The 16,538-nt window shown below is 42.6% G+C and overlaps 1 protein-coding gene across 2 annotated transcripts in view; it reads right to left on the reverse strand.

Moving 5' to 3' along the window:
* The window catches only part of synj1 (synaptojanin 1), a 35,365-nt gene that overhangs the window by 12,279 nt on the left and 6,548 nt on the right, over positions 1 to 16,538 (reverse strand). The window contains exons 7-25 of one of the 2 annotated variants that reach the window (XM_028594836.1): positions 10,352 to 10,413; positions 8,225 to 8,321; positions 7,620 to 7,795; positions 7,451 to 7,532; positions 7,174 to 7,326; positions 5,612 to 5,777; positions 4,508 to 4,699; positions 3,931 to 4,015; positions 3,308 to 3,448; positions 3,016 to 3,208; positions 2,772 to 2,930; positions 2,518 to 2,674; positions 2,244 to 2,370; positions 1,803 to 2,015; positions 1,638 to 1,716; positions 1,255 to 1,420; positions 916 to 1,098; positions 741 to 779; positions 57 to 179 (exon numbers count right to left, since the gene is read on the reverse strand). In XM_028594836.1, the coding sequence (XP_028450637.1) occupies positions 57 to 179; positions 741 to 779; positions 916 to 1,098; positions 1,255 to 1,420; positions 1,638 to 1,716; positions 1,803 to 2,015; positions 2,244 to 2,370; positions 2,518 to 2,674; positions 2,772 to 2,930; positions 3,016 to 3,208; positions 3,308 to 3,448; positions 3,931 to 4,015; positions 4,508 to 4,699; positions 5,612 to 5,777; positions 7,174 to 7,326; positions 7,451 to 7,532; positions 7,620 to 7,795; positions 8,225 to 8,321; positions 10,352 to 10,413 (2,593 nt within the window). The remainder of the gene's footprint in view (positions 1 to 56; positions 180 to 740; positions 780 to 915; positions 1,099 to 1,254; positions 1,421 to 1,637; positions 1,717 to 1,802; positions 2,016 to 2,243; positions 2,371 to 2,517; positions 2,675 to 2,771; positions 2,931 to 3,015; positions 3,209 to 3,307; positions 3,449 to 3,930; positions 4,016 to 4,507; positions 4,700 to 5,611; positions 5,778 to 7,173; positions 7,327 to 7,450; positions 7,533 to 7,619; positions 7,796 to 8,224; positions 8,322 to 10,351; positions 10,414 to 16,538) is intronic. The other variant, XM_028594837.1, reaches the window with a different exon arrangement.

Consider the following 16,538-nt stretch of genomic DNA (forward strand, 5'->3'; position numbering starts at 1 on the left):
CCAGAGAATTAGGCTTTAATTAACTGTAGAGAATAAGGTTAAGGATGATCCTTTACCTGAAGGTGGTGGTGGGCGTTGAGGGGGTGCTGGTCTGGCTGGGGGGCCGTGGGGACGAGGGGGAGGCGGGCGTTTGGGCTCTAGAGACGTGGGGGCACCAGGCTGGAAGTCAACAGGAGGCCCTGGAAGATAAATAAGCCTACATTAAAATTTCTCTGGAAATAAGCATGGCTTAATGTAAAATTGTAATAGTATAAATATGTTCTTTTCTTTGACAAACCACACTGGTCAAACGTATATCAAGCCATGAGCCCTATTTCTGAAGTCTTAGTTCTAATCCTACAATTCCTTCCATGTGCACAGCTGTGATTTATGGTGCGTTCTTTTTGTCCACCGAAGTCAATCTACGAGTCGTTTTTCGGAGTTACGAACCGGAAGTTGCAAAAAGAACGCCCCCGAGGTTTTATATACGACTCGTCAAGTCGTCTGAACACAGAGGACACCAAGTTCGTTTCTCGTTTTCGACACGGATGTGACGTCACACTTGAGCTACTAGTCGCAATTACAAGACAAAAAGAACGCACCATTAGTGTTGACCAAAGAAAAGATAAAGCTAACACTACACACATTTTAATACTGCACCATAAAACATGTTCTTAAAGGAAGCAAGTAGTTTACTAGAAGACACACTGCAAGCCTTCTAACACTAAACATAGATTCATTTATCACACATCACATTTTACCTGTAATTTCTCTCCTCAATGATGATGGGCTTAACTCTGCTTCAGTAAATTACAAACAGAACAGAATTACAGTTTATATTCCAGCAGGCAAAGACTGGAGCCTTAGCTGATTACTGGACTTTACTTTTAGTTTACCGATTCCAGGTGTGTGTCATGCTCCACAAATGATATTTACCATGTGATGGTCGGGAGGGTTGTACTCCACGACTAGGCCTGCTGGGGGCGGTAGGTTCTCCGTGGGTGGGGGAGGGACAGGGACTACTGCGGGGGGAGGGGAGAGGGGAGGAACCAGGGCCAGAGCCTGCTCCAGGCTGAAGGTGCTGGGGAAGGATCTCCTCTACCTCCTCGTCCACATCGCCTAGTAAAGGAGACAAGACAAATTCATGTACTTGAAACGGGTAATCTATACAGCCTTCTCTATATCAGAGGCGGCAAAAAACATAAATATAAATTGTCATTCATTTTAAAAATTTTGAGGATAAGGATTGGAATTGCTTGGGTGGTCATCCCTCACCTTCCATATCGTAATCATCATCGCCCATGTCCGTGTCCTCAGCCAGCAGGGTGGAGCTGGCTGACGTAGGGATGCTTCCACAGATCCTATCCACGCTCATCTCATCCTCTAGATTCTTGATCCAACCTGGACTCTTCAGACGGATGTCCAACATCTTGCCGAGGACCTACAATGTCACAAAAATACATACAAGAGAGAAGTAGTATATTGGTTCCCAGGTATACAATTGAGGAAAAAGTGCTTGTGCACAGTGGTGATTAAAATTATGATTGACTTTAAGGTTAAACAATAAAGATGGAAATATTTAACGCATTTTATATTATTAATGTTAAGACTTATGGCTATAGCTTAGAAGCAATTAATATAAATCAGTGACGACTTACAGTGGAGGCGCTGAGAGACAGAGCAGCAAGAGCAGAGTAACCTTCTAGGAAAGTCACCCACATCTTCTCCTCAACGAACCTGCATAAACAAGGACACTGTCAATGCAGTCTCACTGTCTGCAGGTGATACAAGTCTGTCTGTGTGTGGCGGGGTGTCAGGCTCACCTGATGAGGATGACCTCTCCAAAATGAGCAAACTTGTCCAGCAGCTCGTCTATGAGTGCATCGTCAAAGTAGTCGTCAGGGCCGGAGGAGCAGAGGGACACCAGGATGGTGCCGTCTGGAGGCCCCTGCAGGGCAATGACGTCTTTGTAGACCTGGTGCCGCGCGTCCGGGTCGACCTCCAGGATGTCCACATCTATTATCGACACCACGGGCCTAAAGAAAGATAGGAGACCTTGAGGACGGTGATATTTGACTAAACACAAACACCATATATTTGTTTTTGCCATTGTTACGATATATTTCACAGTCTATGCGATTAGTTGTTTCCACTTGACAACACAGATGTGACATGAGATGGAAATACAGCAATTTATATTGCTACAGGTGAAACTTCAATATCATCAATTCGCTCCACTCATACCGATATATCTTGTTAATTACCTGTGGTCTGAGGTCTTAAGCTCAGCCCTGCCATAGTACTTCAGAGTCCCAGGGCTCCAGGGATTGTCTGGATCATCCTCATTGTCCCTAGAAGTCGAAGCTGCCCCTACTACATTCATCTCCTCTGCTGCAAAACATGCACAAATGCAATAATAAGACTAAAACCATATTTTTGCCAATGCTGTAATGTTGTCTTCAGTCACAAGGTCTGAGATAGAAGGGAAGAAGATGATTTGGGTTAGTTAGACTTCTCTGAAATGGCTCTGCATCTTACCTGTTTTGCTAAAGTTCCACTTCCTCCTCTTCCAGAGTATGCGGTCAGTCCAGGCTGGTGTGCGGCACTTCTCACTGGTGTCATAATCTTCTGAGAAGAGGTCATACTTATAGGTGGGGGCAAAATCTATCTTCCCCTCGATAAAACCTCGGAAAACCTGTTGAAGAGGTCTCCGTATTAGTACATGCAATTCCTGTTGAGATGAAGTGAAAGTTATCAGTGCTGTAAACATGCACGTGTGCTGTAGGTCATACCAAACCAGTATTCTTCTGGTCCAACAACTGGTCCCCAGCTGTCAAGGCATCCCAGTTCTGCTGTTTGATTAGCTCTTTCACTTCCTCATTGGGCAGACTGATTCGATAGTTAAAGTCTCCACACCAGAAAACGTAGTCATGCGAGTACAGCAGACGACCCTGGCAGGGACAAGACGGATGCGGTTATTTTTACGTTATGCAAAAACGTGTTTGTAAAAATGCTTGTTAATGCCATGGTTAATACCATGGGGAAGGTGAGTCTGCGCGTGATCTCATTGTAGTCGTCGTTCCTCTCCTTGACCTGTGACTGGCCAGCAGCAAAGTGGGAGCAGACGAAGCAGATGCTGGTGGTGTGGAAGAGCAGGCGGATGGCTACGCCTCCTTTATTGCCTGTAGCCCCACCCATACCAGTTTTTACAGTATCTACAGCAACATCCCTGCAAAACATATTGAATGACAAGTTTACATTTGTTACCATAACTGTGATTTATAGTATAAGTATATAAGTCTCTCGTGAGAATGGGTCCAGTTCATACCTGATGAAGGGTGCGTGCTGTGGGCGGATGAAAACAAACAGACAAACTCCGACCAGCTGCTCTGAAGCAAGCAGCACATACTTGTGGTCCCGCGATATGTTTTTTTGGAGTTCAGCTGCCCATAGTTTCTGGTTTGTAGTGCTGAGACAAAAACAGAAAGATGTGCAGTAAAAAATATATACCACCCAGACAAGCCAGAAACATAAAGTGAGTGAGAGGACAATTAACATTTTATTATGTTAAATTTTAAGATGACAAAATCCACTTAGTTCCTCCTCAAGATATACTGTATAGCCAAAATAATTCACATCTGGATAAGTGACATTAGCCTTGTCGGCTCAGGCCCAAGCAGTCCAGCCCGGCTTAATCATCTTATTATGTCAGGGGCAAATTCAGGAACTGCAAAAATATCATAGCCACCTTTTCAGGATTTTACATACTGTATGTTCAATACCCTTTTAAATGTAATTAATGCATTTTAATATTTCATAACTTTATTTTTTGAAAACCGCATGCTTGATACTAGCTAAAGAGTAGGCTGTATGGAGCTCATCTCCTATCTAGCCTAAAGGTAAAAATAAACAGAAAGGTCATTATCAGAGGCTAGAATCTTGCACACATACCTTGCACTGACAATATTGCCAGCATTTAGTTCAACCATTTCCTCAAAACCGATGGCAAAGATATCTATGGGGTTGGCTTTGCTATCTGTAAAGAGAAAAAATAAAAAATGTTCAACAAAAGCATCTAATAAAAAAAATCACCATATCTTAACATACAAATTTAGCTACATAAAGTAGATACTGTATACTGTTTAGGTATAGATATATCTATACCAGTCACTTTAAGTAGTTAGTGTGCCCAGCCAAGAAACAGTCCAGACCGGCACATAACCCCCCTTTAAACCACACAATGTATAAAGGAGATAGAACATGTTAAACAGTGAGCTTTAGACGTGCCGTTACCTTCTGACAGAGCCAGGATAGCTGTTGTCCCCGTTTTATGCTAAGTTAACTGGCTGTAGCTTTATAGTTACAGACATAAGAGTGGTATCGTTGTTTTCATCCAATTCTTGGCAGAAAAGCGAATAACTGTATTTCCCAAAATGTCAAACTACTCTTTTCACCTAATAACTAAGAGCAGCCCAATAGAACATACATTCCAGAAATTTAGAGTGCAGATAAATACACACTGACATACCCTGGAACTCAGGATGCCCTGCCTTCTTTGGAGCATCTAACAGCCAGTCGTTGAGTGTCTGGTTGCGGTAAGCAATGCTGCGAAACTGTTTACCCCCGTTGACATTCCAGGTACCGACACACACCCGGATCTTCTTGGGCCTCGTGTATTTATGGTAGTTCTGACACATTCCCAGCAATACTCTTGGGGAGGCTTTAAAAGGGAGGAGAGTAGGATTAGAGTATAAAATGGTTACGTATGTGTGTGTCTGCAGGAAGGGGTGGCTTACAGGGAAACAAAACCAAAAACGGGAAAGGTCTTATCAAAACCAATGGGAGAACATCCAAATAAACAATGTTCTAAAACATAGGGCGTGGGAGAAAGCATACAAACCAGAACTCTTGTTGAAATACAGATAACATTCAAATAATCAACCTTGGTATTGGTTTATTTCTGTCTATAAATGTCCACTCAGTGAGGTTACATTTCATTGCGAAATTTAGCATCCTTTTTCTTTGAACCACTATTGCAAAAGAGATATGGAATAAACCACTACCAACATTGGATTATAAATCAATGAACAATAACGAGTAGCAAACACAAATGATAGGACAACTATATGACGGGAAGGATCAAAAGATCCATCCACTGGGGGGCAGTCTGTCAGTTACTATACCTGATTGTAAGACGGGCTCAGTGACTAAGATTGTGTGCAAGAGCAGGGGGGAGAGAAGGGAGAGAAGGGTGGGTTAACCAGTGCATCAACAGATAATTTTAGCAGAGTAGTCGGTCAGCATTAATCTAACTGGGACAGAGAGCTGGCACATGGAGATTACACTTGATGTGGTGCAGACAAACCCTTCTATTGTGCAGAGTAGCTTCTTGCTAACAGGGCTATAACAGATACAGGTCAAAACTTGTCAAAATATTCAAACAATTCCTCCTAGATGGAGCAGAAAGAAAGTTTTTCTTGAAATTACAAAATATAGAATCAGCAACAGCTAATATGGAGCAAACACTTGCATTTATAACCAAGCATTTGTTAGACTACTCATAAGTACATTTCAGGTAAGATGTGATCCATTGACTTCAACATCAAAAATGTCATATGTTGTAAACAATTACCATAAAGACTGGAAGTGGTGAGCAGGGCCCGAGCTTTGTCTGCCAAATCACTGTTGAGTGTGGAGCCCAGCCTCAGGATGTCTATAGCCTCCTGCTTAGAACTGTCAAAGAAGTTGTTCTGGATGGTCCTTGTCACAGAACGAGCACCATCTTTTAGCTTCCCCGCCTACAAACAGACAATTAAAAAAAAAAAACTTAATTAACACCACATAATGTTTTATGTAATGCACTTTGTATTGCTCTGTTGCTGAAATGTGCTTTACAAATAAAGCTGCCTTGCCTTGCCTAATTATTAGCTCTACTCCCACTTGGTTTAAATGTCTGCACTTCCCACTCCAACCACAGAAGATAAGAAAAGGAGGAACACATCAGAAAGCAAGTATCCATCCAAGCAATATAGATTTTTGAACTGACCGGGAAGGATCAAAAAAAGGTCACTGATTGATGTGCAACCTGGTTTGATTAAATGCCACATGGCAATAATTTGAAACTGATTCCTCCAAGATCATCCAATCAAGACAGCAGATGTTGCCAGATAATGTAGGCAACAATCAGAGATGATACTGTAGTAGGAAAATTATCCCTTAACCAGCAATAGCAATTCTCCTTCTTTTAAACTCAATTTCTTTAGAGCACTCCAGGGAGCTTTTTTCTTTTTTTATTGCCTTTATTGATAGGACAGATTAAGACAGGAAAGTGGGAGAGAGATTGGGAATGACATGCAGCAAAGGTTCAGAAGTGAACCTGCAGCTGCTGCGACAAGGACTGAGCCTCTGTACATGGAGCGCACGCTCAAACAGGTGAGCTAACCAGGTGCCCCTAATCATAATCATTTAACCAAGACACTGAAATCAATAATGCACAAGACATAGGCCCACAGCTCAAAAACAGACATGTTTTTTTAACTTACCACAGAGGTAGAGAGGTCCAAAGGACAGCAGAAAGAGATAGCACACAAAAGTTAAGAAACTAAAGCACACAGTTCTACATACAGAGAGGATCAACTCTGTCACTGCATGCACAGTGCACAACTAGACATTATCTTGAGTGCTGTTTATGGTTTATGGTTCAATGTAAAAAAGGTAACAATTTAGGTTCCCAGTTCTGTCAATTTACAGGGATTTTTTTCCTTTACTACACAGGTGCCAGCATTTGTGCCTTTCTAAAAGTGGACATGTATCTTTTCCCTTGCGTAGGCTGCTATGAGCATGCTTAAACTGAGATGTTTAAGATGTGTAAGCTGACAGTAGGTTGTGAAGGACAATAGTGAGCCTTTGTGATCCTCTCTCAAGCTTTGTTTTAATAGGGCTTAAATATCTTTGAAAATCTTGCCTTAGCTAAAGCTGTAAAGCTTTCTTTTTAGTTGGAATTGACCAGTAAGTATCAACAATTGGGAGGACATTGTAACAGCAGGTTGACAAAGTGTCAAAATTAATACAATCTGACAAAATCATGGTACTCCTACATAAAATGCAGCTCTTATAACATGTTGCCACAATTGTGAAACTTTGAATTACTGTGAACTGGTATTTGTGTGCATTTAGTGCATCCATATTGTGTACCTTGGCCTTGCCATCCAGGGCACCTGTGCCTGCATAGATCTTGCTGACAGAGTCTCCATTGGCAGACCACATGGTCCTAAAAACCTCCTGAAACCTGGCCACCAGCTGGGGCTTCTCCGTCAGACCCATTTCCTCCAGCTGCTTTGGCAGCATCTGGTGTGGTGAGGAACAGGGGATTAGGACTATAAGCATCACCACTAAAAGCAATCAACTTTCACAGAAGAAATGCAAATGCTATTTTATAACAAAACAAGAGCATACTGTGTCAGACTCCTACCTCAAGGGCAAAGAAGGCCTGGACACTGTTGGTTCTATCCAGACAGTCTAGGCAGTTAGTTCTAATGGTCCCACCCTGAGTCCTAAAAAGACATGTTATATAATGTTAAGAAGAAATAACAAAAGTGACATTAAATACTACTTTATGCACGTTTGTATTTATTTCTCACCTTGCGATGCCCGTCTCTCCCGAGTAGTAGAAGAACCCACACTCTTCCATGAACTTGCTGATGTAGGGTTTGAGGACACTGTGGAGTTTGTCTGCCTTGCCTCCCTTCACATTTTGATGGTAGTCAAAGTTCACCATTTTGACTGCTGTTGCGTGCTCTGATGCCTTCAGGTGACTCTGAGAGTGACAGAGAGGGGAAGAGGACTTATTCACAGAAATTCAAACTTAATGCAAAAATGTTGTGCATGCAAAGTGTTTTGCCTGTACCCACGAAGCAACATTAGTTTGCATTAATTGATGCAAAACCAATGGCTTGAACTCTAAGGAAAATTTGTAAACATGCAGGTCATGTTTGAGAACTAGGGCTCAGTTGACCTTTGGCAATACTATTGACTTAGCTTCCTCATCGTTGCACTTAAATCCACACTTGGATTTGACAGCTAACGGACCACAGAGGAAAATGTGACCGGACGGGTTTGTGGGTTTACAAAGACCTGCCAGACCTGCTGCCAGTGTGTTTTGGACAAAGTCTGTTTTGTTAGAAGCATCACATAAATGTCTTGTAGTACATGTCAGTGTTAGGGGACAGAGATTGGCTCCTCTCACCTGAAAAGCTTTGCTGAGCATGTGTTCTCCTTCCTTACTCCCAAGCAGATTGATGATCACCTGTTTACCATACAACCTCCGCAGTGCTGTGAAGTGTCTGGACAGAACATAATACACTTACATAATAAGCAGTAAAGGCTTAAAATGGCATAACAGACTAACTAATGGTTCAACAATATACAGACAAGATCACTTAATAAATAAATCAGGCCTTCAGCAGCACAGCAACATCGCATCTAAACACCTGCTTGGCCCACATCTCTACTGTACAGAGACACAACACACTGTTTATTACACAGGAATATAAACCCACTGACAAGCCTTTTGTCCCACTTGTTTCAAACTGTTATTTTACATGTATGGTACAGGAATGCAATGACTTTGAACGGGTCATGACAAATCAACAACGGCAAGTAAATGTGGATTCAAGCCTCACTTTTGGAGTCAACAGTGAAATATTAATGTGCAATGAATTCAAAAGTATACGTCTTACTGCTTATTTGTATGGACATGGATGAAACAGCAGCACCATCCAGCAGAGAAAATAGCAGACCTAGGCTATACTCTGCTACTGTTACTGAGTTTATAAAAGATGTTTTTGTTGGCCTTACTATCTAAGAAATTTCAACACAGACATATGACTGTCTGATATGGCTGTCCCTGCAGAAAACTGATTCAATAAAACAGAGGATGAGTCATGAATCCCAATCTGGACAGATACTGAAAAAGACTAAAAAATATAACTGGTTCACCATCTGGCATGCTTGTCTTGACATGTGCAGGATTCTAAAGTCCAAGATTACTAGAAACGACCAGAAAAGAACCACTGCTGGTCTTCATAGCTTTACAGCATTATGTTAACTTCAACTGAGTGAACAGCATGGCTGCTCTGAGACTGACAGGGTGGCAACAGAAAGTTGATATGGATGAAACCAGACACGGTACTATCAGGGTGTGCCACAGTGATTAGGGTGATTATCTGTCCTCTAGAGCAGTGTTGTATTTAGTTATAGATTCTAAACATTTGAAGTAACATTTAAAGATGCAGTAGGTAAGCCTTATAAAAGTGGCAGTTCTGTCAAACTCCCTTGTGTGGGAGGGGCTTAGGAGACGGTTTGGGCTGAAGCAGGAAGGGGGGAGGGACTGAGAAGTTGTCGATGTTCAAATTTGTTGACAAAGTCCTGGATCGTCACAATCTTACCTACAGCAGCTTTAAGTGTGTTTCAGTTACAAGCTTGTTAAGTAAATCAGACACTAATGGTGCAGAGCTGTAATGTATCTCTTTATATAGCCTTTTTTTCTACCAAAAACGCTTTGCACTCGTCAGGGGGTACTTGGCTAACAAATATTTCAAAGGGGGGGTACATTATTGAAAAAAGTTTGAGAACCACTGCTCTAGAGGGCTTGGGTTTAGGAACAACGGCAATCCATCTGGCTTAAGTGCCCCTAAGTAAACTAACAACTCTGAAGGGTGCTGCTTTGATGCTAACTCTGCATCTGTAATGTGTATAATAATATATATAAATATATTTTAAATGTTTTTAGGTATCAGACTGCAAGCTTTGTGAGCATTTATAATTAACATTATGTTGTGATACTTGCCAACATTGATCTTCCTTCTGTAAAGAAACTAGACAAATGTTTGAATCAGTTCTACATAAAAATGTGGAAGATTCCATTTTAGGAGGCACACGTTTCTCACTGTCCATCTGGTCTCCAATTGTTTCTCCAACTCTCAGACTAAAATTTGGAACGATACTACTACTGGGAAGAAAAATAGTCTCTATCTGGAGCTGAATGCCATGCATAAGAGATGTGCAAAAAGTCAAAGAAGGAGTTTTGCAAAGAAACTGTCTGCAATTAATTAAAAATACAGATTATTAAGGTCGACAGCTAATCAAGGGTTACTATTGTGTCCTTTATGTTCACTGCAATAAACCGGCCTCCAAGGACACACTTCAATTAACATCTTCTCCTTCAAGAGTCTGGAGAGTTTTTCCTCTGTTCTGCCTTGGGCAGTGACTGGAGGAAACATAGTATTGTAGTGTCTCCTCTGCTCCTCAGAGGAATGGTAATCTGTTGTATGCCCCATGAAGCAGCTAAAAACTGCTACGCACAAATAATTACCTTTCGAATGCTGGCGCATTTGCCTCAAATCCCCTTGAGAGCTTGACACGATGAGAGCCAACCTGCAGGTTTAGAGACAGCAAGAAAAGACAAAAAAGTCACAGTGTCCTTAACTGAAAACCAAATTTTATGCAAACACACATGTTGCAGATGACAAGGAAACCTGGTGGTGAAGAATGAAGTTGGGATAGAAATTTGGGATAGCATTTGAACAGTGGAAACACTTTTGGCGCTTACCCACTGCTAGTACCAGCTCTACTCTACTCGGCTCAACCGCGGTGCCCCGTCCTCCATTTTCCATTGCAGATTTAGTACCGCCTCATGCCTGTGGCGAGCGTGGCTGGTCGTCATAGCAGGAAACTGCCTTGACCTAACGCGACACACACACAGAACGTCGAAGGTGTGTTGTTTTTTTACTCTCGGCAAGAAAAAAAATTGTTTCAAAAGAAGCTGGAGGCAGCAAAAAAAAAAAAAAAAACTCCGCTGGCTAAACTATTTAAAAATGGCGGGTTTGTTCAGGACACCCCCATCTGTCGCTAGCAATGACGACGCAGTGATTAGTGACGATTCTCTTGGACCAATCAGTAGTCTGCAGGTTTTCACGTCACCTTTTGGTATCGCCTCAGCTCGCTTGGAACCTCCACGGAGGTGATACTAAACAAAAAGTACCTGGGGGGACCAGGGACTATTTTTCGTAATGGAAAACCAAAAAAGGCGAGTAGAGTCGAGGCGAGTCAAGCAGGTACCATGTAATGGAAAAACGCCATTTATAGTGTATTTTATAGTAGCAGCAACACAGGGGCATCATAGGGATATTTGCTCATACAGAGTCAAAGACACTATGTAGAAGAGACACTGGAACTTTTTATGTTTTTTTCTTTTGTCTCACTAATTCTGCAATATATTCTCTCATTTTGAGAGTATATTGTTGCTGACTGAATCAGAAGAAATACCCAAGAGCCTGAAACGTGGGGTATACTCGCCACAGCCGACCTGTCGAGTGCCAGTGTGACGTCATGGGATCGCCGTAACGGTTTATACTTGCGCGTGATGGTCGCGACACTAGTTGCAGTCTTCTCCTGAACAGAGGTGGCGCTAATGAGGAATGAGGCTTCGATTTGATTCGATGACCTACTTCGTCGGCTTTCCTGCTGGTTTTCCCGTTACTTTCATTCACCATAAAATAACCGGGGATTCCCACTGGATGTGTAACTGCTGCGGACCGGCTCCGCTGCGTGTCTGCTCCGCCGTCCGTCAATACCCACCGGGTCCGGATTTGTTGCGGAACGGCTGCGGCCGTGACTGACAGCTGTAGTCACGAGGACCCACAAGTAGAATTCAGGTAGAATAGAACCACAAAACCAACAACAGTTTGTTTCCATCCAGAGGAGTAGAGGGGAAACAGCTCTGTGTTGTGTTTTCAAGGTGTAGTGCAGGGAAATATGATCCGTCGTGAACATGGTGTATTTTATTTTGAAAATTAACCGGATATTTATTTTGTTTCTGTGCTCGACTTCCTGTCCCGCACTATCTGCGGTGTGCTGAATTGCTGCGGATCTCTCCGTCGTCCGTCAAAAACAGAAGCTCTGCGTATCTGCTGCGGAGGACTGCGGACTGACGGAACTGGGACGGAGTAGGGACGCAGACATTCCGCAGTCTGTGGAAATACACACACTGACTTTAATGGAAACCTAATGACTCCGTCGACGTTCCGCAGACGTTCCGCATCCAGTGGAAATTGCCGGTCACTCATCTTAACCCAGTAAATTTACAAATGAGACTTGCAGTCACTCTGAGAGTCCTGGCATCCGGTTGCCCAGGAGCTCGTTCATGCTTCCTGTTTCCGCTTTGTCGCTGAAAGAAAATAATCCTGGCACGCCAGCGAGATCTACGTCATTTTGACGTCACCTTTGCGTGCGCCAGCTGGGCTGCGGCGTCTGTAAAATGACCTTTACAGAGAAGTAAAGGCAGGCATGACCACACCTTAACAGGCTGAGGTGCACATCGGCCAGCACACAGAAAATCTATTTACTCTGCATTGCAGGTCCTCACTTGTTCCCTTGCAGTTCTCAACCCATCTCTGCCCGTGTTTAAACATTGTCAACTTTTGATTATCTTCTCTTGCTTTTAAAATCTCTTCCTGTCTCTAATGGCTTGTCATCAACAAAGAAAAAAAATCAAATGTCATCATCCCTCCTGCACCAATTAGTTTCTGCCTCCTCTTTCTCCTACTGACAAGCACACCAGTCAATCATTATTACCAATGCATTTTATCTCCAGATATGATCTGCTTGAAAGTCTGTATGTGCCTATTTTGGCTAGGCCTGCGTTTGGCAGGACTAGACATTTTGCTCCATGCTGCTGCCATTTTGTCATTCCACTCTCTAGTGCAGGTCTATGCTATGCATATTTAATAACTTTCTGAACAGCATTTGAAATGACTCAGGTTACAGCTGTACACCTTAGAGCAGGGGTCGGCAACCTTAGGCACGCTTGCCACCATGGGCACGCGGGACCTTAACCAATGGCACGCTGGCAATATGTGTGCAAAAGAGTTATTGATGTGTTGAAATCATGGTTGAAATGCTGAAGCACTCTCTCATCCGCATGCCAAATTACAACGTTCACAGTTGCCGACCTCATAGGTGCCGATACCGTGGGTGCTCCGGAGCTTGAGCACCCACGAAAAATACTGAGCACCCACGTGTGCCAGACTGCCAGTTCATTTTTACATTATTTTAATATTAAACATTGCAGGCGGTGCTAAGTGGAGCGTCTGTCATAGTGTGATTGGTCATGTCGGTGGCATTGATTTATAATTTCCCACGAAGCTGATTAAACTTCTCATCTCCAATCCTATCTGTGAGAAGTGGCGCTGTGCTGAGTTGAAAGATAGCTTCTACGGCGTGTGTGTTCGTGTCGGCCGCTGTCCATTTCCTAAGGTTCTGAAATGCAAACATTTTTGACTACTTTTTTTTTTTTTTAAAGGGTGTGCGCGTGTGAGCACCCATGGAGGAAAACAAATCAGCACCTGTGCGCAACCTGTTATTTACGGTAGTTTGATTGACTCATATCTCTGACTGGGAACAATACAAAGAGGATTACCAACAACCGCTGGGGCAGATGAACTAACGTCTTGTTAATGTAAGGTGGCTACAATTAAACCTTCGTGAGTTAAAAGTCAATACTTATCAGTGCACTCACCTGTGTAGACCGGCATCAACATGTAGAAAGCGATAATTCAATCTGCTCTGTCTGCTCAGTACACTCTTGTCCACCGCGCTGTTTTACGCAAACACAGCTCTACTCTGCAAATAGCGAATTTTTACAAAACAAGCTAAAGCAAAAGCTGTTGGTTTGTAGTCTGTTTTTGTATCTTAGTTTGCAGGGATCTTGAAATTTGGACAAATTCTTATAAACTTAAGCTGTCTGAAAGAAGAAACCATCCTCTCCGCTGGAGCGGTAAATATGGATGCATTATAAGACCAAAACAAATACATGTGGCTACTTAATATGCACGTGAATGACGCAATCGTTATGTTCGTGTACTCCATTCTTGATAATGATGCTGGTTGTGTTATTATTTTGCCACAGCATCGTTTCATTGAAAAGGAGACATACAGGACCTGCTTATCAGTCCATTCATGATTAAAGCTGGGCTTTTCCCACAACTTTTCGCTTCAGGCTCTTTGACAGTGATATTTTTGTCGGACCATTTTCCACCAATCAGGACTGCATACTAAAATCATGTTTCCATAATGATAATAATAATAATATACAATAATAATAATTATTACATTTTGATGTGATTTCATAAAAAAAATTATGTTAACATGGCACACTAATAAACAAGACATTTTGAAAAGGGCACTTCAAAAAGGTTGCCAACCCCTGCCTTAGAGCTTTAGGAGGGTAATACATCTACGAATGGTAGTCCTCCCTGGAACTCTCTTGGTGCAAAGCCTAAGACTAAATCATTTTCCTGTGAAAGGAGGATGAGTAACAGGCAGAGTAAAAAGCGCCCTGAGATTTGTGATAGGATCGGCTGGACTGCATTATCATCCAGGCAGTACGCCTCATCAAACCCCTGTACTTAGGACACAGCCGTGGACAGCTGCCAAATGGAGAACTAGCAACAAAACACATCCACAACAACCAAATGTGCAACTGGACAACATATGCTCCACTGCTGCAGCACCCTGGATCTCCGTCTGATAACTTGGATTACGTCTAATCGCCACACAGCAGGGTAAGGACTGAGAGTAACTCAAAAAGTAAAATGCTACAGGGAAAGCTAACAACTGGGCCTCAAACTCTGATTGTGGGTGAGTCTGCTGCAAGAGATGTAAAAAAGCATGTGCAGTAAAAACACCAAAATACTACGCTTTCCCAAGGACATGGTCTCTGACTTGGCAGAAAAAATCCAGTATATCGTGGCACCACACCCAACTGTGAAAAACATCATACTGCACGTAGGGTCAACAGTGTGAAGTGCTGTCACAGGACTTTATTGATCTGTTGAACACAGTCATCGCTCTCACTTTAGGTGAGAATGCAATCCGATCCAAATACAGGAAGTGAACCATTTACTAGCCAGCAATTCCAACCTTGCACACAATTTTCGGACTTGTATATGATTTAAGGGATGATAACTTTCAGATCCATAAGCTGTTCTGACCACACATTGCTGGTCGTCTGTGTGACATCATCTCTCTCTCTCTGTCTGTCAGCTGATAGTCTATATCCTTCACGTTCCACTTCCAAGATTGCATCGGTGCTGCAGGAAATTCCGCTGGTTGCATGCATTTTCCGTTTCCTTCCGCTTTCTTTGTATTGGAATTTTAAAATTCGGTGGATTTATGAGGACTATGTTTGACTGCTCCTCAGATCTCTGCAGGGTAAATTCAGACAGCTAGCTAGACTATCTGTCCATTCTGAGTTTTCACTTGCACAACTATTTTTCAGCGGCTCTGTGCAGAGATTAGAACCGCCCATGAAGATTCTGATTGGTTCTGCTCACATTGTTCGCCTTCTTCTGAAATATTAGAAACACCAAAGCAGAACCAGAAAACCCAAGACATAAATTTGGCGTTGCTCCATTATTTCTGGGACTAGAAATGTCGGCGAGTTTTGGATATTCCATCCAATAAACAAGCGACTGTTTCCACCGCGTGACAGTGTTTGGTGCGTTTGACAAAGTGCAGTGTGAAAGCAAACCGAACCAAATGAAAAATGCAACAATGTTGCAACTTCACCCCTGAATCGCACCAAACTGCTGTGTGAAAGCGACCTAAGACGAGGCAGCAGCCCTACTTTACTTATTTACATGCAGCAGGGTTTTATGACACTACACTACAGGTATGATTTAGAGAGTAATCCACCACAATTTCTAATGCAAGCTTACTGCAGAAAGATTAATAACTCTTCTTCTGGATAAAACTGAAACTAACCATCCTGCTCAAGGAATGAATAAGAGAGTATGGGGAGAAGAAAGAAAGCATACGAAGCCACAATTGGTAGAGGGGACTAAGATTAAACAGTTCTTTAAAAGCAGGAAGATTACAGTTCTGTCTGAAAACAACCCCGGGCCCACTACCCTGTATTTTGACCAAACCATAGACATTGTGGACTGAAGAGGTGACTAATTTGGTCTTGGTTTTTCTTGGCCCTCTAAGATATTTAGCAGCTCATTCTTCTAGGTTATCAATTAAGACCTATCCAGTTTCCTTGGGAAAATCAGCAGACTAAGTAAAAAGGGTTTGGGTTAGGGGATGTTTTCAGACCAAGCTCTCACCTGACCAATGAAGTCTGGGAGCTGAAGAAAACAGAAAAATGCCCTTTACCAACCACTATTTCTATCATTTACCTCCCCCAAGTCTGATCTAATCCACCAGTCTGTGCAATGTCAGGACAAGGGCAGGAGCATCCCAGTGATGTTGTTTATGGTGTGCATTTAATAGGTGAGCCTAGTTCCTGCTTTAGATCTCCAAAATGGCTCATCATGAGGTCACCAATTACATGAACACCATAACTGGGTATGAAACCATGATTGGGTTGCCTTGGTTTTCACCGCTGGCCTTAGGCACTGCACAGAGAAAGCCCTGTCTGCAAAATGAATGTGCCAGCACCAGCAAGAGCCAAAACAAAAAGAAGGTTATACCAGGTGGGGGTTGTCATCCGTCCCTTT

The sequence above is a fragment of the Perca flavescens genome, chromosome 13, assembly GCF_004354835.1.
Source record: "Perca flavescens isolate YP-PL-M2 chromosome 13, PFLA_1.0, whole genome shotgun sequence".
NCBI classification, from domain to species: Eukaryota; Metazoa; Chordata; class Actinopteri; order Perciformes; family Percidae; genus Perca; species Perca flavescens.